Raw genomic sequence first — 26,905 nt, 5'->3', positions numbered from 1 at the left:
TGCCATTAGATACCAGTTTGAAACGAGTACCTGGATTAATCAGAACAGTCCCTGAAGATCTTGCCTGGACATTGTGCCCAGCTGGGCACGAGAGTCAAAGGATCTAGAATCCAGAATTCAGACAATCTTCCTTCCATTTTAAGCACAGACTGAGGACAAACAAGGCTTGAGCCGCCTGAATGGAACATTCCACACAGTCCTATGCTTGGCTCTCTTAAGAGCCTCATCCTGAGTGCTGCCCTCCTGATAAGAATAAATAAATGAAATCTTTGAGGAAAATAAAAAGGAAGAGGAAAACAAAAAAAAAAGACTAGGGGATGTGAGGTGTCCCTGGGTCTCTGGTTTTCAACAGAGGACCTGCTGAGCTCAGGGAGTGAGAATTCCAGGGCTCTGCTCTAAGTTACAGCAGAGTCTCTCCCACTGAAATCTCAAGGACTTCTCAACTCTATAATGGCTGCTGCAGAAGAGAGGTCTTTTTGCTATCTACTTTAACTTCTAATGCACCAGGGCTCTGGAAGACTCTATTACTCAGCAGCCAGCCAGGGAAATATTTAAGTCCTTGGGGAAGAATTAACTTGGAATTCACCAATCCACCTAGCTTCTGCAGTGGTATGAAATGCGCAAGTGAGCAAGAACCACGGATTGCTCTGAACCAAGAAATGACCTATGCCTACATGTTAAGAAAGTCTCAGGATGACTTTTCTTGGTTTAGTTGGGAACACGTTAAGACTGTGTCAGATCTTGCAAAAAAGAACTCTTTCCAGCAATTAGAACAGAGAAGTTCGCTCAGGAAAGTCAATGTGAAATGAAGTGGTTTTGGTTTAAGAATCTATTATGATAACTTATACTTGAATAGAAGGGGCAGGAGATCTACCCAGCTTGATTTAAATTTTAAAAACCTATTCTGATTTCCAAAATGCATCAATCTATTCTAATAACAAATGATCTGTTTTTCCTCATGTAAGTTAGGGGAGTTAGACCTGTATTTTAAAATCCAAGCAAAGACAGGAAGCGCACAATAGTATCATGAAAAGAAATCATGGAAAATTAAGATTTGTGGATTAAAAAAAAAACCCTCAGATAGGCAGATAGCATACTTTGTGCATTTATAAACTAATTTCATTTCGGGAATCACTAAGGCAAGCTATTAACCATTCTACCTGAGAAAGGCTGCTAAAAGAATTGTGTTTTTACAGATTAGTATGGAGAGGACTACAATTCTTTATATCAAAAATTAAAAATAGTGTGTTTCTGTAAAGTGATGCAGTGGGGGTTTTTTTTTCCACCTCAATTTGTCTGTCAAGTGTCCCAGCTGATATGCCAGTTATTCAAAGTGGTCTGATCTCCTATGATAGTCCATCCCCTAAAGTGGTACTGATGAGAAAAACCACGATTCTGACACATCAATACAGGTGGGAACAGCAGACCAAACACGACCTCTAGATGTAAACATTTTCACATCCCTTCTCACAAAGGTCGTGCTTTCTGGACAAAGGGCACAGTGGTCCCAAGCATGCAGCATGCACTGCTAGAGCACCTGTAGCCAGAGCCAGGCAGAGGAAAGTAGGGGCCGTGCAGGGGCCAAACACAACCAAAACCAAGCCAACAACAAAATACTAAAACAAAACGAAACAAAACAAAACAAGAGATATTCTCAATCTTTTCTAGCAACCAAAACATATTAATACTGTACTGAAGGAAAATATAATAAAATAAAAGTTTCTTTCAGCTGTATCAACTTGCCCAACAAAATGAACAGACCTCTCCCATCAAAGACTGCTATAAAACCAGAAAGACTGATAACAGAAAGTAGTTATTTTAAAGCTGGCCATTTAAATGTACATAAAAATAAAAAATTATATCTAAAAGGATGTATTGCTCTGTTCATTATCTCCTAAGTATGTTGTAACAATACGAACAGGTACTATGCACAAAAAAAAAATCCCTAGGTAAACAAAGCAAAAAAATTGGTTCTTTACTTAAAACTTCCCAAAGCCTACCAGCCTATGCTGGTAGATACAGTGCTGCCCCTCACTATGCTGCTGGCCCCTTACAGGGGAGATATGGCTACAGTTTTTCCCACCCATTACTTGCCTTTTTCTTCCAGACCAAGTCCTGAAACTCATGTGCAGAGGACAGCACTTTGGCAAACATGGACTCAGCCCACTCAACTCTCCTCGCTTTCAGAGGAGAAAACTAAAGCCAGGTTCTAAGTTATTTCTCAGAGCCAAAGTTTGGGCAGAGCCAAAACTCTTGCCCTTTTAGTTAGCATTTGAGAATTCTTGGAGAGAGGTCACGGAAGTGGTAATTCAAAGGTGGGGAAATTTCAGAACCTTTTACTATCAAAAACAGCTTTCATGACCCCCACATACAAATTGTAAAAAGTTAAAAGCAAACTCTCCCCAAATTACTCTAATATACTGATCTCAACAGAAAACAATGGTAACTCAAAGGCATCCCTGATTAGTCATATCATCTACTGTAAGGGCTAAGGAACAGAAAGTTTCTTACCTTTCCTTCAGAAACCCATACCAACTGGTTCTGTTGTTGCTGAATTGCTTCTTTCAGTGCACCATACCAACCATCATTCATTGAATTCAAGTTAATTGTAGCTGAAAATAAATTAACAACATTGTTTTACAGTTAGAACTCTGTAAAAAGCCAGAATTCATTCAACCCTAAATGCACCAGCTCAATCATCATTCCTTAGTTATTTGAAGGATAATGTTTGAGGACACACACCTTTGAAATTTCTATTTTGGCATGGTACATGTTCTTTGACTCAAACAGCAGCTGTTAATGTAACAGGAAGCTTTCCAAGGCAAAGGTTATATATATCACTTATAGCATTTGAACAACTCAGTACTTTTGTCTACATATTGTTGCCTAGACATTTTAAACTACATGAAGGCCTTTAATCTACTCACTTGTAAAAAGATGGTGATTATTTTTACGAAGTTTATGAGACCGTTCATATAACTTCCTGGCACTTTTCCGAGATTCTGGACATAACCTCATCCTCATTGTTTTCACACCCTGCTTAGAATCAGGGTTAAGGAATACAACAATGGGATACCACTGGGCATAATTCAGACGATCAACTGCATTTGGTGTTACATCTAATAAAGCATGTTTGTCCTGGAGGCACACATACACACAAAAAGTAAACAAGGACACAAGACAGAGTTAATTAAGAATCTTCACCTTCAAAAAAAGTCACAGGCTAAAATACATTCCAATGGTAATGGACATTTAATTGGGCTCCAAAATGTCTCAAGAGTACATGTTAGGAAAAACGGTAATCAGAATTCAATACAATTTCTTGCCCAATTAAAAAAACAAAAAAACAAAAAACAAAACCTTCACGCTCACTTTAAGATAGCCCCGATACTTGCAAATTTACAGTATTATCTGTGTTCTGTAAAGTGAAAGAGTATACGAATTTAATGTTCCTGACATGATCTTATAAAGTAACTATATTCCCTATGCATATAATAAATATCTTTTGATGCATGTAATACTGTTTCAGTGAAAGTGGTTATTGGAATGTTCTTAAGTAGGGGCTTAATCTTCTTATGGCAGGCCAGTAGTAATTTTAGAAAAGCTACATTACTACTTTCAAATTAACTAAACTTCATCCCACTCAAACAACATTCACAGATTATAATGAAATAGGTCAATTTTCAATAACTTACCTGATCTATTATTTGCTTTATTGTATGAAGGCGAATAATGCCAGAGCTACGTTGGTCAGTTCCAGCATCTCGTGGTTCACTTTCTATCCATGACATCAAAAGGCAAAAACAAAAAATCAAATGTCCATTGATTAGACCATAGTTTCTCAACTACTGGGCACTACCACATGCTGGACTCTGTAATAGTTATAGGGGCTGTCCTGTGCACTACAGCCTGTTCTGCAGCATTTCTGGCCACCTCGTGCTACATGACTCTCGTCCATATTATGACAAATAAAAATGTCTCAAGGAGTGGCCAGTATCCTCAGTGAAGCAGATCCCTGGTCGATTGCCACTGGGTTAAATTAACACTTCCCAACAATTCTGGGATTAGAGAAGGCAAGCAAGGCACTCATTTCAGGAGCAATATTCAATGGGGTGCCAAAAAACCTTAGCAATCAAGTAATACTTTGGGGCCATATGTTTGAAAGATAAAAATGAAAAACAATAAGGAATTAATAAGTAAAACTTAAATAAAAATTATTTTAGACTGTCACTGGTCAAGAAAAATTGTTAGGTGCCTGGGTGGCTTGGCTGGTTAAAGGACTGCCTTCAGCATAAGTCATGATCCTGGAACCCAGGCTCAAGTCCCACATCCAGCTCCCTGCTTAGCAGAGAGTCTGCTTCTCCCTCTGATCTTCCCCCTCTTGTGTGCTCTCTCATTCTCTCCTTCACAAATAAATAAGTAAAATCTTTAAAAAAGAGAGAGAGAGAAGAGAAAGAAAAATTGTCAAATATGGCAATTCTTTCAATTGAAAATGAGATTTAAAAAAATAAACTTAAAAATAATATTGATGAGCTTGCTTCCATTAAAGGAAAATAAAATGATCAATTCTGTTTTGGTATAAGTAAAATATTTAAACTTGAAATAATGTGAGTTTCATATATCTATATTTTATGTTTTCCAAAAATTTTCTATGTTCTGGAAAAAGACATTAAAAAAAGAGGTAGAAATATGCATGTATGGAGACCCATTTTTTCTTTTGCCTAATACTCTAGGATGGGTTGGCATGGCACTATTTCCAAAGGTTTTACACATTGTGACATGCAAAGAAAATGACATTATTCGTACAGCCAACAGAGATAAACTTAGGAGGCCTCTTCTGGGTGAAGCCCCGTCTAGCTGCTGGCGGCCAATGAAATCAATACCTGGATAAGTCCACAACCCAAAACCAACAATGCTGTAACAGAGGGGCTGAGGAGTTCTGGGTTAGAGGACTTTTTGGAACCTGGGTGCAGAGAAGGCTATTAATTTGTAACTGAGACAGACTGCGGTTTCACACTGGCATCCTGTCCCTCCCTACTAGTGTATAATATGCCAAGTGCAGCTTGAGCCAGTTACTAACCAGAAACCTTGGAGGTCTATTAATATGAAGTTCTTCACTACAAAGGCACAGCAATGTTTATGACTTTGGTCACAAGGAAAACTTTAAAGACAAACAGGAGCTCTGGTTTTTCAGATGAGACAAAAGCAGAGATTTGGAAGGACAAAGGTTACACTGAAGGCAAGCTGAACGACTCTAGGGAATTAAGATAAAGCTCTACCAGCAAACAGGGCAGAATTTCAAATCTGGTGAACAGAGAATTAAAGAGAGATCAACTGGTAGTTTTGGTTGGAGAAAATGCTACCAATTCTTTAGCAAAAGACTCTCACTGGACTCAGAGAGGATACATAACTATGCTATCCTAATACCTTTTTTAAAAGCCTGGCTGAAGTGTAGAAAAAATTCAATTAAAGCAATCAATTACTTCCTCAGGTAGAGCTTCACAAGTCTTCACACATACTTTTCCTATATTTAAAAACCCTAAGTTTGGTTATGGGCAGGGTTACCACCAACTTATTTAGGCCAAATGCTATCTACAAATGATGACCCCAAAAAAACCTCTTCTGAAAATACTAACAAACTGAAAGGGGAAGCAGAAATAAGCATTTTCTATACTTGGGTCAAATTTTACTATCATTTGTCTGCAAATCTTTTCAGTTTCATAAACTAAATAGCCTCATTCAACTTTCAGTGAAAAGTAATATAATAAAAAGGCAATGCTCTTATTCTTTAAATTAAAACTGTTAATGCGGGTCTCATCTAATGACAGTAGGAACAATGACAAAGGCACAACCTTTCAGATGGCAACAGCAATCATATGCAACCATATGTAACCAGAAAATGCTCATGTTCCACAGCTTATTTCTGACTGTATTTGGGAATTCTAAGAAAATTATCATAAACATGGGAAAAGCTGTATTTCTGAGGATTTAAATCCTTCATAAAACAAAGCAAAGCTGAAACAAGCAAATAAAATATGGACCGATTTCCACATCCTTTATAAAAGTAAAATATAAAACTGAAATCAACTATTTATAAATAACAGAAGACTAATCAACCAAAATTTGGTTGCACAATGGATAATTTAAAAAAACACGGTTTTATCAATTAAAGGAGGAAAACCGAATAAAGCCCCACACCCCCACACCGTTTGCTTGCAAATGGTGGTAGGGTGGAAGAAAATACAATAGGTTAAAATTAAGGATGATGATGATATATGTCATCAAATTAATTTTCTAAGCTTTCCAAATAGTGAGCATTTCTATAATTAGAGGAAAAAACCAGCTTAAGGCTTTATCTATAGCTTAAAGCAAGCCAAAGTGGTCATAACCAAGTCCGTATATTTAAAGTACCACAATAGCTAAACTAAAAGAATCTGCAAGCAGAATCTGTTAGGCATTTAAACACTACATCTTCATTATTTATATTTAACTCTAACTTACTATAAATGCCTACAATAACTGATGGCATGAACCATATTTTTATTACCCTTTTTATATACTTGTTTCTGTTAGCTCAATGACTGAAAGCACTGGACTAAAGCCAGGAAGGGTTGGGTTCAAAGTTGAGTTTTGTCACTCATTAGCTGGGTGTCATCAGGGAAATTTAGAGTGAAGAGGTTGGTTGGCAATGGTCCTAACCACCCTAAGACTCAAGTTGCTCAACTTCAGCATGGATACTCTAATATTACCCATGGTGATATTGTCAGATTTATTAAACAAGATCATGTTCAATTTTCATATGAAGCCAGAGCTTCATAAATGGGTGATTCTTTTTATTATTAAAGGGAAGTAGTACAACCAGGACACAGTCACTCCAATTTCCCTCCAAATCAAATAAACTGGATAAACTGCAAACTTTAACTTACAGAAAGTTTTATTTCTGTTAGGTGAATGGATCAGACCTTTCCTTTAGAGGAGTACCAAGTAAGGCAATACCCTCAACCTCATCTAAGTCCGTCTTAAGGCCACTTACTTGCAATCTGATAAATATCTGGTTCCTCTCTTGCCAGCTTTTCTCTGGCAACATCAGCTATTGGTCCAAAGATAGTTACAGGCCTCAGAAATCCAGCTGGGAGAAATTCAAAGGAAAAATAACACAGTTTATACTTTTTCTTTCTTAAGCACATTGACATTAATGGTATTAAGGTTACTCTATAGAAAATAAATCACCTTCTCGAAGAACAACTCTTTCATAGGCTGGAAACTTTGTTTGAACTGGCTGAGCTGACAAATCCTCCCTACTCTTTCGAAGATTTCTCTTGGAACTGCGAAGACCCCGGAATCTCCAGAAGTCAGCACGGTCTCCCCCAGCTGTTTTTGGAAGTGTGTACTGTACACTGGCTAACTGCTCAGCCCTGGACAAGACAGAATACAGGACAGACAGATGGATAAATATATTTGAAAAGCAAAATGGAAAAAGACCCATAGACGACACAAAATGTCAAAATACTGGACAGAACTCTACATGTAGTTTAAATCTTAATGGCTAAACTAAGATAAAGAAGTTCTAGGGCATCTGGGGGCCTCAGCGGGTTAAGTGTCCAACTCTTGATCTCAGTTCAGGTCTTGATCTGAGGGTCGTGAGTTTAAGACCCACCCACATTGGTCTCCACAATAAGTGTGGACCCTACTTAAAATAAAGAAAGAAATAATAAAATACAAAAATAAAATAAAATAGTTTGTACAACTAAGTCAGTCATAGATACAGTGAATATAATGAAAACTAATTCTTTACACTGCCAAAAATTTCCCAGTGGGATTCAAGTCTTCCATCATCATTTACTTAACTATTTTATGAGAAGTATCCAAACATTCATACCTGTTCTTATTAGGGATGATGCCTCTTTCTACTTCTTTATGATTTTTGCCAATTCGAATAGCAAGCCAAGAGCCTAGTTTCCCATTGTACAAGGTATCCACAACACGGAACACCTCTCCTTTGTTAAAACTAAGTCCATAGGGAGATTCCTTTTCATATTCAAAATGGGTTCTAATATAGAAAGAATCTCCTACATCTGATTCTACGATGCGACGATAAACTAAAAGGAATCAAAACAAAAACATTATCAATAGCGAGTAAGATAAGAAATTACTCTGAAGAAATAGATTATGTGAAAATGCTCTGATAATAATAAACCAACAGCATTCAACATATGTTGGATCCACATACCACATTAGGCATTCTGTCTCACGTAATGCACCATTATCTCATGAAATAGGACATAGGTTTATACCTACCTATATAGGTTTAGCACCTCCATTTTGCAGATGAGGAAAAGTAATGCAGAAACAGATCAAGCAACTTGTCCTTAACCACACAGTTCTATTTATATCATCTAACTTAACTTTGCTGCAAGTATTACAGATAGTCACATTTTCTAAATAAGTGGTTCTCAAATGAGGGTAATTTTGTTCCCCCAGGGGATATTAGGCAATATCTGGAGACATTTTTGATCAGGTAAGTGTGCTATTGGCATCTAGTGGATAGAGGCCAGGGATGTTTCTAGGCATCCTATAAGATATGGGTCAGCTTCTACAAAAAAGAATTATCTGGCCCAAAACAAAAATAGTGCTGAGGCTGAGAAACCCTGTTCTAACTGAAAAGTGTATCTTCCTAATCAAAGAAAATTAGGCATTCTCTTTAATTAATGCTAACAAAAATGTATTGCTTAGAAAACATCAGTAAAAAATTTGGAAGGTGACTGTATACTTTTGTATGATTCTAATGGCTAATAAACAACTAGGATTTTTCAATGCCTTGTGAAGAGTTGGACAGCACTCTACTTAAACTAGAATGTCATAAAGGTTGGTCCTAAAATCGCGCTTTCTAAAGAGCAGAGTGTTAAGACTGTACCTCAAAGTGACTTAAACTCTGAGATTAACAAATGCATTTATCACTCAGCTTTGAATGATTTAAAAATGGAAATTAAGTTCCCTATTTAAGTTCTCAGAATTCTGTAGATTTTCTCCATTTCCTGACAGTATCTCACCATCTTTCTTCTTCTGAGCCAATATAGTCACTTCTTCTCCTTTAGGGAGGTCGAGTAGGAAAAGGACAGCTTCTTCTCTTATGATGTTTGTGAAATCTACATTGTTTACCTGTTAAAATATATTTCACAAATTATTATTGACCATATTTAAAGATTATGAAAATACTTATCTACACAGAAAACAAAGATTCTCAGACTTTATGTAATTTGAAAACATCACAGCTTTCAGAGGGAAAAAACTGATTTTCCTTTGGAGAAAAATAATACACTCTAATTTAAAATATGTAGAAACCAAGTAAATTGGGTAAAGGTGTAAATTCATTTAAAGAGTAGCCATAATACATCCTGGCATTAATGATCATCTACTGCAATATCCAACCAATTTAGACCAGAAAGACAACATCTAATTCCAAGTATCTATTATTATAAGCTTTCTGGCTTTAAATTTTGAAATTATAAACTCCACAAATGTAACTTAAAACTAATATAATGTTGTATACCAGTATACCTCAAAAAAAAAAAAAAAAAAAGATTTGAATTCTGTGAATTTAAAAATAGAGCCTTACTTTTTACTAGATTCTGAAAAAGAAATCAGTAGGAAATAAGAAAAATAAAACAGCACATGCATTGTCCCAACTCTATAAGAACATCTGTATGATGTAGGCTCAATGTCTGCAAAGTCATTAGGTACTTATATTAGAAGCTCTTAAGGACCAAAGGAAACTTATCAAAATGTTACTGGTGATTATATGCAGGGTCACAGGTAGATTTTCTTTCACTTTTTGAAAATTTTCCACATTAAAAAAAAGTTAACATGCACTACTTTTATGATATAAAACAAAAGTAAATTATTAAGAAATAATTTTAAAATGATGCACATACAGGTGCCTAGCTGGCTCAGTTGGTAAGAGCACGTGACTCTTATGCCAGGGTTGTGAGTTTGAGTCTCATGTTGGGGCTAAAGCTTACTTAATAAGGAAAATAAGAGCTTTAAAAAAAAAAAAATAAATAAAATAAAATAAAATAAATAAAATAAAATAAAATGATGTATGTATGCCCTGACTATTTCAAATAGGATATGAGGTGGTTAAGAGGTCTGTTTAATTTCTTTAGTGTAGTGAACATCACTCTCCATGTTGTATCTGAGTACAATGTATTATCACAAGGAGGAATCAAAGTACAGTGTCAGATGGAGGCCAGTAAGTCAAAGATGATAGCTTGACTTTTATAGGAAGTTTGAAGGGAAAGGAGAGAAGGAGGAAAATGGCCATAGGTAGCTCATACAGTGGGGAGGGGACTGAGAAGAGCTCAAAGTAAAGATCCTGATGGTAGGCTGCTGACATGAGCCCTCAAAGTCGAGATGGAGACCTGTAGCAAGAGAGAAGCAGGGAGCTGCTGACATTCTCCAAGCTTTAGAAGAACCATAAAGGAAGGGTGGAAAGAATTTACAAGACTAAAAGAGCACCAGAATGACAATGTTATGGAGTCCAAGGAAGAAAGCACTTCAAGATTGAAAGCACTTCAATCAAAACGCTGCTAGGAAATAAGGGAAAATGAGAGCCAACGGTGCCATTAGGTCGATGATGGCTTATGAGACTTCAGGTTGAGCAGTGGTTATGATGGAAGTCAGACAATAAAACTTTAGGACAGTGATGACTGAAAAGGAAGCAAGGCAGGGACTGACAACAATTTCAATAGCAAAAGGAGAGAAGTAAGACAATAGAGAACAGATGAAGAGCCAGAGGGGAGGCAAAGAGAAAAACATGAGCAAAGAAAGGAGCAAGTTTCCGAGCTGGAGACTGAAGCCAGGACAGGGAGCAGGAGGTAGCCCAAATGCAGGAAGACAGGAAGAGAGGTAGCAATGACAGTCTATGCTGGAGGGTGAAGCAAACAGGAACTCACATTGAACAGATATGATTGGGTTAAACCGGACACAGTTTCTCTGCCAAGAGATCTGGATATTTTAAGGAGACAGATAAAGATGATACTATATGACTAGACAGCACCACTTATGGCAAAGACAGAAAAACAACAGCAAAATAAAAGAGACCACACCTAAGCTGGACTTTCTGACTCCTGTAACTGGTTTTGTCTCTTGTGAGGTATGAAGCTTCAAAGCCACGGCAGCTTACACATTTGCCCAATGGACATCCCCATTTCCTTGCAGGTAAGCCATCTCCAGGGTAAAGAAAGTCCCACACGGCTATGTGGACCGCTGCAAAGACGGCTCCCTCTCCCATGGGAGAGTGACAACTGATGGCAAGTTGTGCCCTATGTCAGTCTTGCCAGCCTGAATGTCTAGTCAAACTTAAAAAGACTACTTGGTGGATATCATAGGGATCTAAGACCTTTATTATTTTTTTTTTTGTAAGTTCTACAAACATCAGAGATTGAAATGAACCAGAGGATCATACCCTGCAGTAACACATATCACACCAATAAACAAGACCAAATGCAGAAATGGGAAGGGAAGAGGTCAATACAACCAAGACCAGAACGGATTCCTCATCTGAAATGGATATTTGGTTCAAGAGACTATGACTTAAGATTACAACTGAATTATAATAATAGGTTTGCCGTATTTGATGTCTTTCTCTAAAGATCTAAGTACTTTCAAACCATATCTCTGATATACTGACATACCCTGAGAATTTGATCACCCTCTTCTAAGCCTTCTTTGGCTGCAGGGCTATCTTCTAGAACACCAGCTACAAATATTCCAACATCATTTCCACCAGCCAGGCGCAGACCCACACTATCTCCTTTTCTGAATTTTACCAATTTCATGCTGGGCCTGTTAAAACAAATATTTCATTTGAAACAGTTAAGAGAAGCTTGAAAAGTTACAATAAATCACTACAATGAAAACCACACTCAGAATGAAACAAAGACCATCATCTCTGAATTCCCCTCATACCACTATTTACTGAATACAATTTAGTATTAGAATTCCAAATCAGCTTTACTGGCACTTTCTTTTATTCTCTGAACAATGAGTTTTAAAATATCTAATATGCAATTACTGTTTTATAACTAATTAATAAAACTACTTTATAAAAATAATATTTTCCCAACTCTTAGTGTCTTGGATGCATATGGGGCATTTGCAATAGTTAAAAACATCTTCCACTCTTTTCATCCCAATTTATACCATATCATCTATACAGAATAACTGAGCAGTACAGTTTTTCAAAGGTTGAAATGGAAGCATAAATTGACAAACTTTCCTAATACCAGGGAATCAAAATGAGTCTCCAAGCACGTGATCTGCACATCCAAGAGAGAGCGGTTTTTAAACATGGCAGTTGGTGCACTCTGACACAGATCACTTACTCTGCAGCCCCTTTGGATTTTAAATAAAAAACTTATCAGCCTTCAGCCTTTCTGGATTAGTCATATATTCAGTCTCTGCCCTTTTCTTACTAGAGAGAGAATGGAAAAGGAATTAATGTATGCACATTCTTTTATAATTAGTGTAGTGCCAAAACCTTGTGCTAGCCCTGAAATAAAAACTAAAGGACATCTTAGAAGAATGGGTAGGGAGAAATGGATCATAAATGCAAACCACTCTTTAAGGTAATGAATTACAAATAATATACATAATTACAAATTACCCATCTAGGTTTCCATAACTCTCCCACTTTTCTATTCAAGAAGACACACAATTCTATTACCTATTCTGACATGAAGTGCAGAAAAAGTCCCTTTCCTCTTAATTCACTAATTAACAATGAACAAATGATTAGAAGCCAATAGAAAATAAAAAACACAAATCAATGAATGAATGAGTTGAGCAAAGAGAGGAGGGTCTAATTCTTTTAAACTACTGAAGACCACCTTACGCTTCTGGATCTTATAAGGTATTCACACTTGTTCCATTTCCTTACCTGGAACAAACATTTACTAGATGTAAACATCAGAGACTGTAGGTTAGATGAAGTCACTCATTGTCAGGGCTGGTGATACCCTTCCTCCTTCCATGAAAGTACTGGCCAGTGTTATCATGGGCCATGTGAATCACTTAGATACGACAGTGTCCTACTTTTCCAGGTAAGTCCAGAGTCTGCTCACAGACTCTTCTTCCAAACCAATCATATAGTAAGTTTTTTAAAACACTTCCTCAAAGTCCTTGAGACTCCAGATCCCTGGTGGTCCTTTTGTAACAGAGACTGATCTAGTGTGCCTCAAAAAGTAAAAATCGTTGACTGTAGTCTCCATCCTTTAATAAAATCTGTCTTTTTAAAGGACAGCTTTAGGTCCACCCTCAGGGTCATGTACTTCAGACGACTGACATTTTTTATTCTGCTTTACTGGTATTACATCAACTACTTGTAGTAAGAAAAAGTAAACCAATTAACCACTTCTGCCCCAAATACAGTCACTGGACTTTAATAAATAATCAAATGTTTCCTGGACCAGCTACCCACAACCTCAAATCCTCTTCAGTATCTGTTCTTCAGGGCTCTCTTGAGAAATAGGTCTCTGGAATTAATCATTCCAGTATTCTTAAACTTTAAAGAGTTATAAAAGCTTGAAGCAATTCTGAAGAAAGGAAAAAGAAGGAAACTATTCCTTCATAATTTATAAAATTTTGAATTATCAGTTATCTGATAATAACAATATACAATTTTAACCTTCTATCCTACCCATCTATTCCAGGAATTCTATCTATCTAGCTGGGTCTTGCAGTAACAACCCAATTTCCTTAAGCAAAGAAAACAAGTAAGATCAGGGGTCTACATCTAACTCACTTAAAAGTTTGGTCATATCATGTCCCTTTCACCACAGAAGCAACAAAAGACTAATTTGATGATCAAGATTATTTGAAATTTACAGCTCAATCTCATTAAGTATAAGACAGAACAGTAAAAGGTATAGAATATAAAAAACTTACTTTTGAGTTGCTAACTAATCTAGAAGAGGTTTTCAACCAAGGGAGATTTAGCAAAGTCTGGAGACGTTTTTGGTTGTTACAACTGGGAGGTGCTACTGGCAGCTAGTGGTCAGGGATGCTGCTCAGCATTTCACAACGCAATAAACAAGGACACAACCCAAAATATCAACAGTGTTAGAATGGAGAAACACTGGTTATTTGTGTTTTTTAAATACTAGGGCATTAGAAAACTTGTGAAAATTCTGATTTCTAAGCAGAAAACAATTTTTAACTTTTCTAATTCCCAACCTAAAAACTAGGTAGGTGGACAGTGGTGATAAAGTCAACATCCAAAGTTTCTTTTTTGTTTTTTAATTTCTAATTCTCTCATATAAATAATTTGAAATAAAACATAATCATAACATTAAATGGTATACACTCTTTCAAAAAGGATATGCAATTGAATTCTCAATTTAAATAACACTGAATAATGGACAGAGAGGACAACACAAGCTTAAAATCCCATTACCGGAGAATCCCATCTTCATGAGTTGAATTAGGTAGGACACCATCAGACGGACTGACAGGTAAATCAACATCTGGTTGTCCAACTTGAGCATACACAGGCTTTGGTTCTAAAAGAAAGAAAATTTAAAAACTGTGCAGGAATCGCTTTATTAAAAACTGGAATAGGGGCGCCTGGGTGGCTCAGTGGATTAAGCCGCTGCCTTCGGCTCAGGTCATGATCTCAGGGTCCTGGGATCGAGTCCCGCATCGGGCTCTCTGCTCAGCAGGGAGCCTGCTTCCCCCTCTCTCTCTCTCTGGCTTCCTCTCTGTCTACTTGTGATTTCTCTCTGTCAAATAAATAAATCTTTAAAAAAAAAAAAAAACTGGAATAATAACATAAGCACAACCAGGAAAATAGCAAACCACAAATCCCACAAAATATATACATTAAAATTCATCAGCAAAAAGCTCAGAAAACTTAATAAGAAACATACATACTATATATTTTAAAGTACAGAGTACAGTTATAAATTCTGATTTCTTTATAGCAAATATGCACATTACATGGCTACCTGTGCCTTCTAAAGCTTCAGCTGTTAGGGTTTGAAAAAGTCTATGGTTGGGGTGTGAGGGACAGGGAAAGGAGGAAGAGGAGGAAAAAGAGAAGAGAATCCCTACATCGTTTCTCTAAAATTGTCAAAGCAGTCTTCTTCACTGTGGTAAAATTTGCTTTCAAATATTCACATTCTTGCTACTAAACAAGCAGAGTAAAAAGATTTGAGAGAAGGAACTGAGAGACAACAGAACCCAAATATCCTGGCGTTTCAAGGAAATGGATTTTGGAAACTTGCAGATTCTTATGTCTGGTTTCATATGCATCTCTACAGTGTATAACTTATTATAACTTACAGCGTTTAAGAAAATACCTTCAATAGGTAAAATAACTTAAAAAAATTCTTAAGCCAATCTAATAACTTACAGCGTTTAAGAAAATACCTTCAATAGGTAAAATAACTTAAAAAAATTCTTAAGCCAATCTAATATTTCTCCTAAATAAGCAGTGCTAGAGAACAACTTTACTCACTGTGAACAGCTGTTAACTATGAATAATTTCTATCCAGTAAAATTTTTTAAAATTCATGAAAGCCTACTGATCCATGCCAACCTCATACCCATAAGGAATATGTTGGAAGTCAGATTCAGAAAAATTCAAACACAGATAGTAGAAGACGCAAATAGTAGTAACTGCAGAAATAACAATAATCAAAATCACTGAAGCATATTTAAGTCATCTGTAAATTCTGACAATTATTTTATTTAGTCTGATTGTAAATATTTTCTGAATGTAGTGTTTTGCTAGGCTTACCTGGGAGAGTGGGTGCTTGTTTCTCATTTCTCTCAACTACAACTTCTTCTACCGTTTTAGGAGTATGATCATCCGCATGCTTCACAGGAGTTGAGACAGCCCCAGGTTTAGAAATTCTCTCTTCTTCTCTGCTCCGGAGACTGCACATTAGTAAAATTTAAAAATTAGGGACACATAGACGATTATAAAAATCATTTGTAAGAGAACAGTCTAAGAACAGTCAAGCAACCTTTGAAAAGCTATGACAAGGGATTTGTTCTAATAGCTATCAAAATACTATAAAAACCTAGTAATTAAAACTAGAGTGGTATTGTCACAGAAACAGAAACACAGATCAAAGCAACAAAACAGAAAATAGATGAATCTACCCACAATAGTAAAATTTAACATGGAAATGGTAGTTCAGAATTGTGAGAAAAAAACATGCTATTTATTTAATAAATGAGGTTAGGGCCAATGTCCACAATTTAAAAGATTAGACCGCTATGCATGTTAATGACAAAAATACGATTTCAGATGGAATTTAAGTCCAAAATATATGTTTAAAAAATTTGTATCATCAAAAATAGAGGACTGTTAAAGACTCAATGCACAAAAACCCTCATACACCAACAACCATGACTGCATAAAAATTCAAGTAATTAAAAAATATATTTTTGGTTAAGCCAAATGAAATGGGATTTTTTGGTTCTAACAGGTGAACATAAGCAATTTCATACAGTTCAACCTAACATAAGTAATGAGTTTAATACCTAATGTTTCCATATTGACCAATTTATATATTGGCCTAATAACACATGAAGAATTTGGTATTTAGAACATATAAGGAACTGTAAATCAGTTTAGAGGAGACAACTCAAGAGAAAAATAAGTATTAGAAAGAGACAATTCACCAAAAATATACATACACAGATAACAATAAACATGAAAGTATGTTCACCCTCACTAGTAACTAGGAAAATGCACACTGAAATAACTTTTAATTGTCTTATCATTCATGAGAACTTTCACACGATAACATAAAACCTAGGGAAGGACATGGAGAAATAGATACGCATACAGGGATGGTAAATAAATGTAAACAAGTATAACTACTTAAGGGCAAAATGGGAGTTACTTAGGCAAACACTCAAAAACCTGTAATTCCACTTCTAGATTTATCCTAGGGAAACACATACATGTTAAAGAGCGCATTTTTTCCCCCAACTTTTTGTTACGGAAAATTCCAAATATGCATAGTAATGTAGAGAACAGTATCATAAAAATCTTGTGTAGTTAAAAAAATTTTCAATATTCTATCAGTGATTCAATCTGAGGTTAACAGTACTCTTAACACTTTGACAATGACAGGACAAACACAAAAAACATTTTAAATTATAAACAGAGGAAAAAATTCTAAATAAAATGCCAGCTAAGGGAATACAGTAATGCATTAAAAAGTCATTTTACAATGATCACAGCAGGGTTGTTTCACAAGTACATGGCTGGCTTAACATTAGGAATCTATCACATAATTCATTATTACATCCAAATACTGTATGAAAAAAATACTGGTGAAACAGGAATGTAAAAAAAAAAAATTCATCAGCCATTCCTAATAAAAATCACAAATAAAGCAAAAATACAGGCAATATAATTAGTTAAGAGACTATTTTCAAAAACCAAGAGCTAAGACCATATTAAACAGGGAAATGCTGAATGTATTTATACTAAAATCAGTAACAACACAGTGATACCTGCCAATACTAACTAGGGTTACCACTATGCCTACCACTATTTTGAAGACTCAGATGATATGATCATGAGCTAATAGGCTTGAAATACTGGGGAGAATTTTAGTGGGTATAAAGAATACGAAACAAATTACATAGAGAAAATTATAACTACGTCTTTTAAACTACGTTTAAACTACATTTTTAAAACTATGTTTAAAAAAAAAAATCAATGGATTTTCCTCAGTGTCCTCTATAATCAGAAGAAAATGAAAGGGAAAAGTATGCCAGCAATAATAACATCAGAAACTATAAAATGCCTGGAGAGAATCTATAGAAACTTAGATTGGGGGAGATCTCCCCAAATAAGTAAAATAAACATCCAGAAGCCATAAAGATGAAAACATTTCATTATTAAAAATGTCTAATTGCAAAGAAAAAGATATTATAAAGACTTACATTTGCAACACACTCCCCAAAAGAGCTACTACTGATGAAGAAATGAAAAAGAACAATGCGACAGAAAAATGACCAACAGGCTGGGAAAGCAGCAGCACCAAATCCAAGATGGCAGCCAGAAGGAGGCTGATGGAGCTTGAAGAAATCCGCAAACGTGGAATGAAAAACTTTCATAACATCCAGGCTGATGAAGCTAATTTATTGACTTGGCAAGGAGTCACTGTTCCTGTCCATGCTTCATATGATAAGGGGGACTTCAGAATCAAAATCAGTGTTCCAGCAGAGTACCCAATCAAACCACAAGAGATCACATTTTTTTTTAAAGATTTTATTTATTTATTTGATAGACAGAGATCACAAGTAGCCAGAGAGGCAGGCAGAGAGAGAGAGGGGAGGAAGCAGGCTCCCTGCTAAGCAGAGAGCCAGAGGCAGGGCTTGATCCCAGGACCTGGGATCATGACCTGAACTGAAGGCAGTCACATTTAAAACAAAGATCTATCACAACACTGATGACAAGGGGCAGTCTGTCTGCCCAGTAATTAGTGCTAAAAACTGGAAGCCAGCAATTAAAACCCACTAAGTAATCCAGTCCCACATAGCATTGGTGAATGACCCCAGCCCGAGCACCCACTTTGGGCTCACCTACCTGAAGAATACTCTGAGGACGGTAAAAAATTCTGTGAGAATCCTGAAGAGTTTACAAAGAAAATGAGGAAAAGCGACCTGTGGACTAAACTCTGCCACGATGGATTCCAGCAAGTGTGAGCAGAGACCCCAAGCCACACATTTAGACCCCCCACAAAGCAGGACTCTGGAAAATTGACACGTGCCAACACCTCGTGTTTGCTTGTGGCAGTTACTAACTTTCTACAGTTTTCTTAATCAAAAGTGGTCTAGGTAACCTGTAAAGAAAGGATTAAAAATTTAAGATGTTCTTAAAAAAAAAAAAAAAGAAAAGAAAAAAAGAGAGAAAAAAGAAAAAAGGAAGGAAGGAAGGAAGGAAGAAAGCAAGCAAGCAACAGAAATGAACCTGCAGTTCACTGAGGGAGCAACACTACCATCAATAATCTCATAAAAAGATGCACAGCTCCACTAATCAGGAAACCATGAACTGGAAATAAACAAGTTACCAATTTGCAACCATCAGATTGGTAAACATTGAATTCTGAGAAATAAGTGTAGTCTTAAACATTACTTCTGGAAATAATCGGCATTATTCAATACAAATATGAACATTTTAAAGAAAATGAGATTAAAGAATGCATAATTTTAATAGTTCTACAGATTTATTGCTCTGCAACAAGTAAATTTTAAATTGTTTAAAAAGATGTAAAAACAAATAGTTACAATTGACTTTTTTTCTTATAACTTAAACTTACTAAATTTAAAATGACTGAAATTAATGATAACCACCATCTCGGTAACTTAGAATCAATTATAATACTCTAATGGAAACATCCTCTGTAATGATAACCAACAAGCTGTCATTTGTTGTGCAATAGGGCTCTTGCTCCATCACATAAAACTGCCAGTACTTTCGTCTTTGGTTAATTTTCATACCATATTGCCCATCACAACTTTTCCCTCCCTGTAACAACTGTTATGACTGAAATAACATTTCAGGTGGATGGAACTCATATTATTCTATGAAATTTTCCATACAGTTAATATTTGGAGAATCACCTCTCTTTTTAGTGCATTTCTGTTATCTACCAAAAGATGGAGGCATTATTCAATAATACATGTAGATCGGGAGCAGTACTGCTAACGGGATTATGAGGCAAGTCATCTATGTAATTGCAAATTTTCTAAAATCTGTATTAAATGAAATGAGGTAAAATCAGTGAATACATTTAATGCATTACATCCAAAATATTATTTCATTAGGCAATGAAATTATTAATGAAGTAACCTACATCTTTTTGTGTGTGCACAGTCATCAAAACCTAATGTGTTATATCACATTTAAAATATGTTTCAATTTGGACTGGCCACATTTTAAACACTCAGTAACCACATGTGGCTAGCTAGTAGCAATGATGTTGGGCAATACAGATCTACAGTTACAGTACAGGAATATAATAATCAGATTTTCCAAACATTTATGAAGTTCTATTATGAGCAAATGTGATCATTATGTCTACTGTAAGACAAAAACCAAATCCAAACACCAAATTCGTCTATAATCAGTGGCGCTTAGCAAAAGAAACTGGTAAGGCTGTGACAATGAAATACATTTTCCTCAAATCTTCCGTACACAATTCTACCCAACTGGCTTTGAAACAGTATCTAAGTTTTACCCCAAAAAACAAAACAACAAAAACAAAAAACACATACTTTTTACTATTAAGAGGAAGGCTGACTTTATACAAAAATCACGTCTGTCCTGAGTCAGATGCATGTTTATCTACATACTCTGGCTCCAAGTAGCTGAGACGGACATTTCAGACATTCTCAAGGACCTCAAGATCCTCTTAAGGGCATTACTGTTTTTCCCCAAGAGGGGAGGAGACAAGGTTTATTTTCCAGAGTTCTCATTTGTACATCAATCTTACGGCAGTGATCCATTTACCCAGAAGCTCTGGGCTGGTTAAAAACTCTGTGGGAGACAGTTATTAAGACATGGGGTGGAACACAGTCTCTGAAGAGTTTTTACAGTTCACATAAAGGGACTCATTGTAAACAGCCTTCTTTAAGCCTTACCCAGTCAACCGTGTAAACTGGGTAGCAGAGTAACATATTCTTTCATCAGATCAGCAAGGAGTAACAAGTAGTTATAAGTGAAAAACTTCGGGTGTAAGTAAAATCACAAGTGTTTGCGCCTACAGGTAGAGGGCAGAGGGCAGGTGGCTTGGTCCGGGGCTCTCCCTCTGGGTTCTGGTGTGTGTTCCTTCAGCAGGCTCTCACAGCACAAAGCAGTCAGCAGTCTTCCTCTAGGATGGTTTTGCAGGAGAAGGTCTCTAACAAGACACTTGCCCAGGAAACTCCTTTTTCAAGCACACTGGAGGAAAAATTCTTGCACATTCTTCTGGCAACACATCACAGCCAAATTCTCTGCCATTCAGTGAAGCCTGCATGGGTGTGCCTTTCCCAACATGGCTGGCTCTGAGCCCCAGGGATGCATGGGGGGAGCCTCCTCTTTGTCATTCCAACATAGCACCAAGGGGAGCAGGTGTTCATATACCTGATTCTCATATTCTTTAGAGTTCCCTTTACTTCTTAGTAGCTAATCCTTTGTTACACCAATCTGGTTATATTTAATCTCTTTACATTAAACTTGCTGGGTTCACTCCCCATTCCACTTTCTGTCTTGACTGTTTTGACAAAACAAAACATGCTACACTGCCCATTCTTCATGCAGCTTTTCTTTCAGGCTTCTAGCTCTCAAACATCTTCTCAACTGACTGGTCAGTCATGCCTTATTTTAAAAGTGGTCCTAATATAGGAAATAAACTTGAGGCTTACCATTCACTCCAGTAAAACATCCTTTTATAAAACCAACTTCAAATTCCTATTTCATGGTAAATGACTTAAAACGGGCTTACACTTTCTTTTCAGAAACTCACTTGCTGCATAAAGGGAGGCAAGACCTATAGAGAACCTAGGATGAAAATAAAAACTAGATGCTAATTCCTTTGAAGGCTACTGGACCATCTCAGCCATAATTAACAATAAAGATATGGTTAGAAATCAACTTAACCATATCCCACAGATTTTCTCCAGTAACAGAAGAGTTCAACTGGGAGGACTAGAAGACATGAAAAAGAAAAACGAGGGGCGCCTGGGTGGCTCAGTGGGTTAAAGCCTCTGCCTTTGGCTGAGGTCATGATCTCAGGGTCCTGGGATCAGGCCCCGCATTGGGCTCTCTGCTCAGCTTCTCTTCCTGCCTCTGCCTACTTGTGATCTCTGTCAAATAAATAAATAAAATCTTAAAAAAAAAAGAAAAAAGAAAAACTAAAGGCACACTCAAGTTTGACTATTTAGAATGTTGTGACCATTGCTCAATCTTCTAAACTTTATATGGAAACAAAAGTTTACTTATACATTGTAGTTCCTCCTTAACAGCAATAAAATATTAATGATCTCTTTCTGCATGGCATATACAGAATTCTAGGGATGACAAAGGGAGAGAGATGCAGAGATTCTAAGTTGATATTTGGGCACAGAAATGAAGGGTGGTATGTTGAGAAAGTAAGGAATTATTATACCCATTTTGCATATTTATAAGCTAATTTCCCACAATTTAAGTTTATTCTTTACATACTGTAATCTACTGTCTGGACATATATATGCGTGAGTGTATATGTTTTTGAAAAAATTTGAGTATCTATACTGCTTATTATGGCAAATGACTTTCAGGTGATAACCCAGATACAGGCTTTTATGATCCTTATCATTTCGTATAGAGCTTCTCATCTTACATGTTCATTTTTGATGGTGATGATGATTAATGATTTAGAAGAAAAACAGATCTGTTGTTCAAACTGATTTTTGTAAAAATGTACAATTTTTAATAATGAGGAGTAAGGAAGACCTTTTTTTAATTTAAAGATAGCATCGTTACGCTTTCATTAGTATAATGATTATCAGGTACTTGGGCTAATATTTGGAGTAAACAATCTTTTTTCTTTTTTTAAGATTTATCTTAGAATCCCAAGCAGACTCCCCACTGACCACAGAGCCTGACGTGGGGATCGATCCCACGATCCTGAGATCATGACGCAACCAAAACCAAGAATCAGATGCTCAATGGACTGACTCACGTAGGTACTCTTTCAATAAAACAATCATCTGATTGAGTGGTACATTTGGTTGATTTTACAAGAGAAGAGTGTTACAACACTCTCGTTTTTTAATGAAGAGCCTCAAAAGGACAAAAGAAGATTGTTCTACATTATTTAAATCTGGAAGTAAGAGTTTTCATACATTCGCTATTTTTAACACATATTACCAAATAGTCCATTTTTTTTTAAAGATTTTATTTATTTATTTGACAGAGATCACAAGTAGGCAGAGAGGCAGGCAGAGAGAGAGAGGAGGAAGCAGACTCCCTGATGAGCAGAGAGCCCGACGCGGGACTCGATCCCAGGACCCTGAGATCATGACCCGAGCCGAAGGCAGCGGCTCAACCCACTGAGCCACCCAGGCGCTCCCAAACAGTCCATTTTTTAAGTATCTTATTTTATGTTTTATATTGTACTTGTATAAGAGCTGATGAATTAAATAAAATTCATACTTTTACTTTGTAAACTGTGGCTCTAAAGTATAATATTTAAGCTTGCTTTCCTATCTTTAGATCCATAAACTCCTGTTAAGAGTTAAAACTGACCAGCATTCATTGACACACATTCTTATACTTGGGCTTCTAGTTAATTACTAGAGAAATGCACCAATGAAGGTCTTTCCTTGGCCTGGCTTCTTAGAAAGCATATTAAAGACAAAGCCTCAGCTTGGAATTTTAACCTGGTAACCTAAAATTCCCAAAGACTGAAAACAATTTGGTTCTTCTTTTTTTTTTTTTTTTTAAAGATTTTATTTATTTATTTGACAGAGAGAAATCACAAGTAGATGGAGAGGCAGGCAGAGAGAGAGAGAGAGGGAAGCAGGCTCCCTGCTGAGCAGAGAGCCCTATGCGGGACTCGATCCCAGGACCCTGAGATCATGACCTGAGCCGAAGGCAGCGGCTTAACCCACTGAGCCACCCAGGTGCCCAACAATTTGGTTCTTAATCTAAGTAACATCAGGGTAGATAATCAGTATTATCCTCATTTTGAAATGTTAGGCAAAGAAAATTATCCCCCAAAAAACCCAATTCAAGTAATAAGCAACCTTTTAAAAAACTTTCATATTTTTCCTACTGAAATAACTTTTTCCAAAACTAAAGAAAAAACTCCTTAGAACTGTAATCACTCTCTCCTGTGCTCTTGTGATCCATCCATACAGGTCATCTTGCTGTTATTCTAAGAAGTTGAGTAATGGCATGTGTTATTCTTATTTTGTAATAATCTTCAATTGGGAGAGCTCTTTCTTACTCATTTCAAGATGAGGTCACTTTAGAGAAGCCTTTTCTGATCATGTTATCTAATATCGTCCCCTCCATCTTCACTATCAAACTATACCATGGTTTTCTTTACAGTATGTATTACTAAAGTAAATTACTTGTCATATTTCAAAGTTACTTATCTGCTTTCTTCACCTGGCTATAAGTCCTAAAGTTCTAGGACAGCATGGATCTTGCCTAGACTGTTCAGGGCATAAATTTATAACCATATATTGATAACATACGTGGTATCAATAAATAGTTTAGTAAGAATTAGCAGGATAATATCAAAATTACTGGTTAAAAAAAAATCTTTGAATCTTCACTGTAAAGTGTTCACTGCACTGTGTCAACTCACAACCAACTGCCTTAGTCTGAATGGAAGGCATAGGAGCCAAGAGGAGGAAGTCATTAATCCATTAATTATTTTCATTGAGACACTTCAAGAATCATATCGTTCTACCTGGCCCTTTTTTCACAGATGAAGGAGAAACCAAAAACAAACCAACAAACCAATATGAGAGACTGCATAGTCTGAAAAAGAAAATGCAGCAGCACCTAAACCAAGTTAATTACCAACACTATTACATGTAAATCTCGTTCTGAATAAACCATCTATCTGTTAAATAGGAGGTTAATAAAACCTTTACTTACGACAAAAAACTAAAACCAAAACCAGAAAACAAAATCTGAAATTCACCAGAAGATGGGCACTTCTCCACATTTTAAAAGAGTAAAAAGAAATATCCAACTGATATATATAAATGTCCCAATAATTTTTAGCCTATTCGCAAAGTTCCAGAGAGAACCAAGCAATAGCTGACAGAAACTATATATACTAGAATTAAAGAATATTTATAGCTTTCTAAGGAAACAATTATGGAAGGTAACAAAAATCATAAAGTGTGTAAGTAAAAATAATGATCTTTAGTTTAAAAGCCAAGACTTCTCTAAGGCATTTAAGCAGATACATTATATGCCCTATATGCATAGGTATTCGGATTTACCTGGCACTCCTGGAAAATAAGATCATGAGCTTAAATTCAACTTTGTATAGTAAAAGGCTGATAGTAAAAGGTAGACCATATAGATAAATAGTTTTCGTTCCAAATATATCAGCTTAACTGGGCTCAACACGTGCATTCAGTCTAGAAATTCAATTTTACCATGATGCATTTACTATATCATAAACAGTATCAATACTGATACCACTAACTTCAGAACTTAGTGTAAGCATTTTCTCTCAGGAGAAACAATGAATAAAGAGAATATTTAAAAATTTTACAAAGTTTCAAACTTCTTAAAACCCTGCTTTCAAGTACTTTTATTAAAAGCAACCATTTTTATTAAAGATATGCTAAATATAAATTAAACCTTTACTATTTGTTAAAATGCATTCCCTAAAAACTTCGGACAACTTAGGCCTTAAGTAAACTTTGACAGTTTATGGAATGCCTGAGTGTAAGTAATACAAAACATAATCTTTACAATCCAAATTCAACATTAGCTTAGTTTTGAGCTTTTACTACAACAGAGTTTTTTCAGCACTGCAGCTGCTTATGATAATCAGTAGCACCACAGTCACCTTAACTGTAACAGTTCATAGGACAGAACAAAAAAGGTAAACATATTCTGTTACAAAGGAGGAAAAGTCATAAAACAGATGTGTTAAACTGAACGTTACACAGTAGGGAGAGTAAACTATAACCCAGCAGAAACTTAGAACATAGCCTGCAAATCAAATACTCTCTACATGTGCAGGAATCACGCCGAGATCAGTGAAAAGAATCTTCTCAGTGAAAGCTACTTGGTAATCACCATACAACAGTGCCACCAGCTGTGGACTCTCTCAGTATCCAAGTTTTGGCCCAGAGTGGGCTCTGAAACATTACTGAATAAAATACAAAACAAACCTGGCAACAAGCATCAAGGTATAAGGTGTAAGAAAGGTGTAAGAAAATGAGTCAAAATTCTCTCTATACATATATTGTTTTTTAGTTTAAAAACAAGACTATTTTAACATTCTAGACCAGGGCCTGGCAAACTTTTTCCTTATATGGCTCTTTGAGCCTTAGTCTCTGTTGCAACTTCCCAATTATGCCATTAGAGGATGGGTTCCCATAAAACTTTATTTGCAAAATCAGGCAGTGGGCTGTATTTGGCCCACAGGCTGTAGTCTGCCAAACCTTGTTCTAGACAATAGTGAAGATACACTGCTCACCTAATTATAATGAATTAATAAGCTAATAGGTTTTTCCCAAGCAGTCTGTCCATGTAATGTTTGCTTTCTCAGGAAAGAACATCATGTAGAAAAATCTAAGTAGGTCATAACAATGATGGAATGCTGTACAGGACCCATGGTGTTTCTTAATACCAGGATTTTACTCTTAACGTCTAAATTGTTTCTCAACACGGGATAATCCTCTATAACTGCACAGTTATTTGGACTTTAACATAAACTTTAGGGGAAGAAATAAAACCTTTAAGTAACTGGTACTACTGTATATCTTGCCTATGGGCAGGTCACAGAGTTCTCAGGAATTAAATTTTCAGCACAAATATCTGGAAATAATCTGAAGACTCTGGGTCTTCTGCAGATGATGTATTCTCTTTTCTTTAGTATATGATACATGTTCTAACCATATTCCTAAATTTGGTAGTGCATAGAAGAGAATAATACCAGGAACTTTAAAACAAACAAACAAACAAACAAACAAACAACAACAAAAAAAACCACTATTTCTTGCCTCTATCTGAGAACAGGGCCCAGGATTCCGCATTTTTAAAAGATTTCATTTAATTGGTGTTACCCATAAGAATACCTGAGGTTCCCAATTAAAACATCCCAACTGTAATATAAAAAATCTTTTTCTAAAAATCCCTCAACTTTTAAATTAC

General features: G+C 36.1%; 1 protein-coding gene and 1 pseudogene across 6 annotated transcripts in view; one reads left to right on the top strand and one right to left on the bottom strand.

The window, feature by feature from the left end:
- TJP1 (tight junction protein 1) overlaps positions 1-26,905 on the bottom strand; it is a 243,038-nt gene that overhangs the window by 21,262 nt on the left and 194,871 nt on the right. For all 6 annotated transcript variants that reach the window (XM_059371689.1, XM_059371690.1, XM_059371693.1 and 3 more), the window contains 10 exons: positions 15,797-15,936; positions 14,453-14,558; positions 11,694-11,844; positions 9,051-9,159; positions 7,880-8,099; positions 7,231-7,415; positions 7,034-7,129; positions 3,696-3,778; positions 2,928-3,138; positions 2,512-2,612 (listed from right to left, as the gene is read on the bottom strand). In XM_059371689.1, the coding sequence (XP_059227672.1) occupies positions 2,512-2,612; positions 2,928-3,138; positions 3,696-3,778; positions 7,034-7,129; positions 7,231-7,415; positions 7,880-8,099; positions 9,051-9,159; positions 11,694-11,844; positions 14,453-14,558; positions 15,797-15,936 (1,402 nt within the window). The remainder of the gene's footprint in view (positions 1-2,511; positions 2,613-2,927; positions 3,139-3,695; positions 3,779-7,033; positions 7,130-7,230; positions 7,416-7,879; positions 8,100-9,050; positions 9,160-11,693; positions 11,845-14,452; positions 14,559-15,796; positions 15,937-26,905) is intronic.
- On the top strand, positions 18,076-18,701 carry LOC131999108 (ubiquitin-conjugating enzyme E2 L3-like; annotated as a pseudogene).

Source organism: Mustela nigripes, chromosome 13, assembly GCF_022355385.1.
Source record: "Mustela nigripes isolate SB6536 chromosome 13, MUSNIG.SB6536, whole genome shotgun sequence".
NCBI classification, from domain to species: Eukaryota; Metazoa; Chordata; class Mammalia; order Carnivora; family Mustelidae; genus Mustela; species Mustela nigripes.
This window is presented reverse-complemented; position numbering and strand designations above follow the sequence as displayed.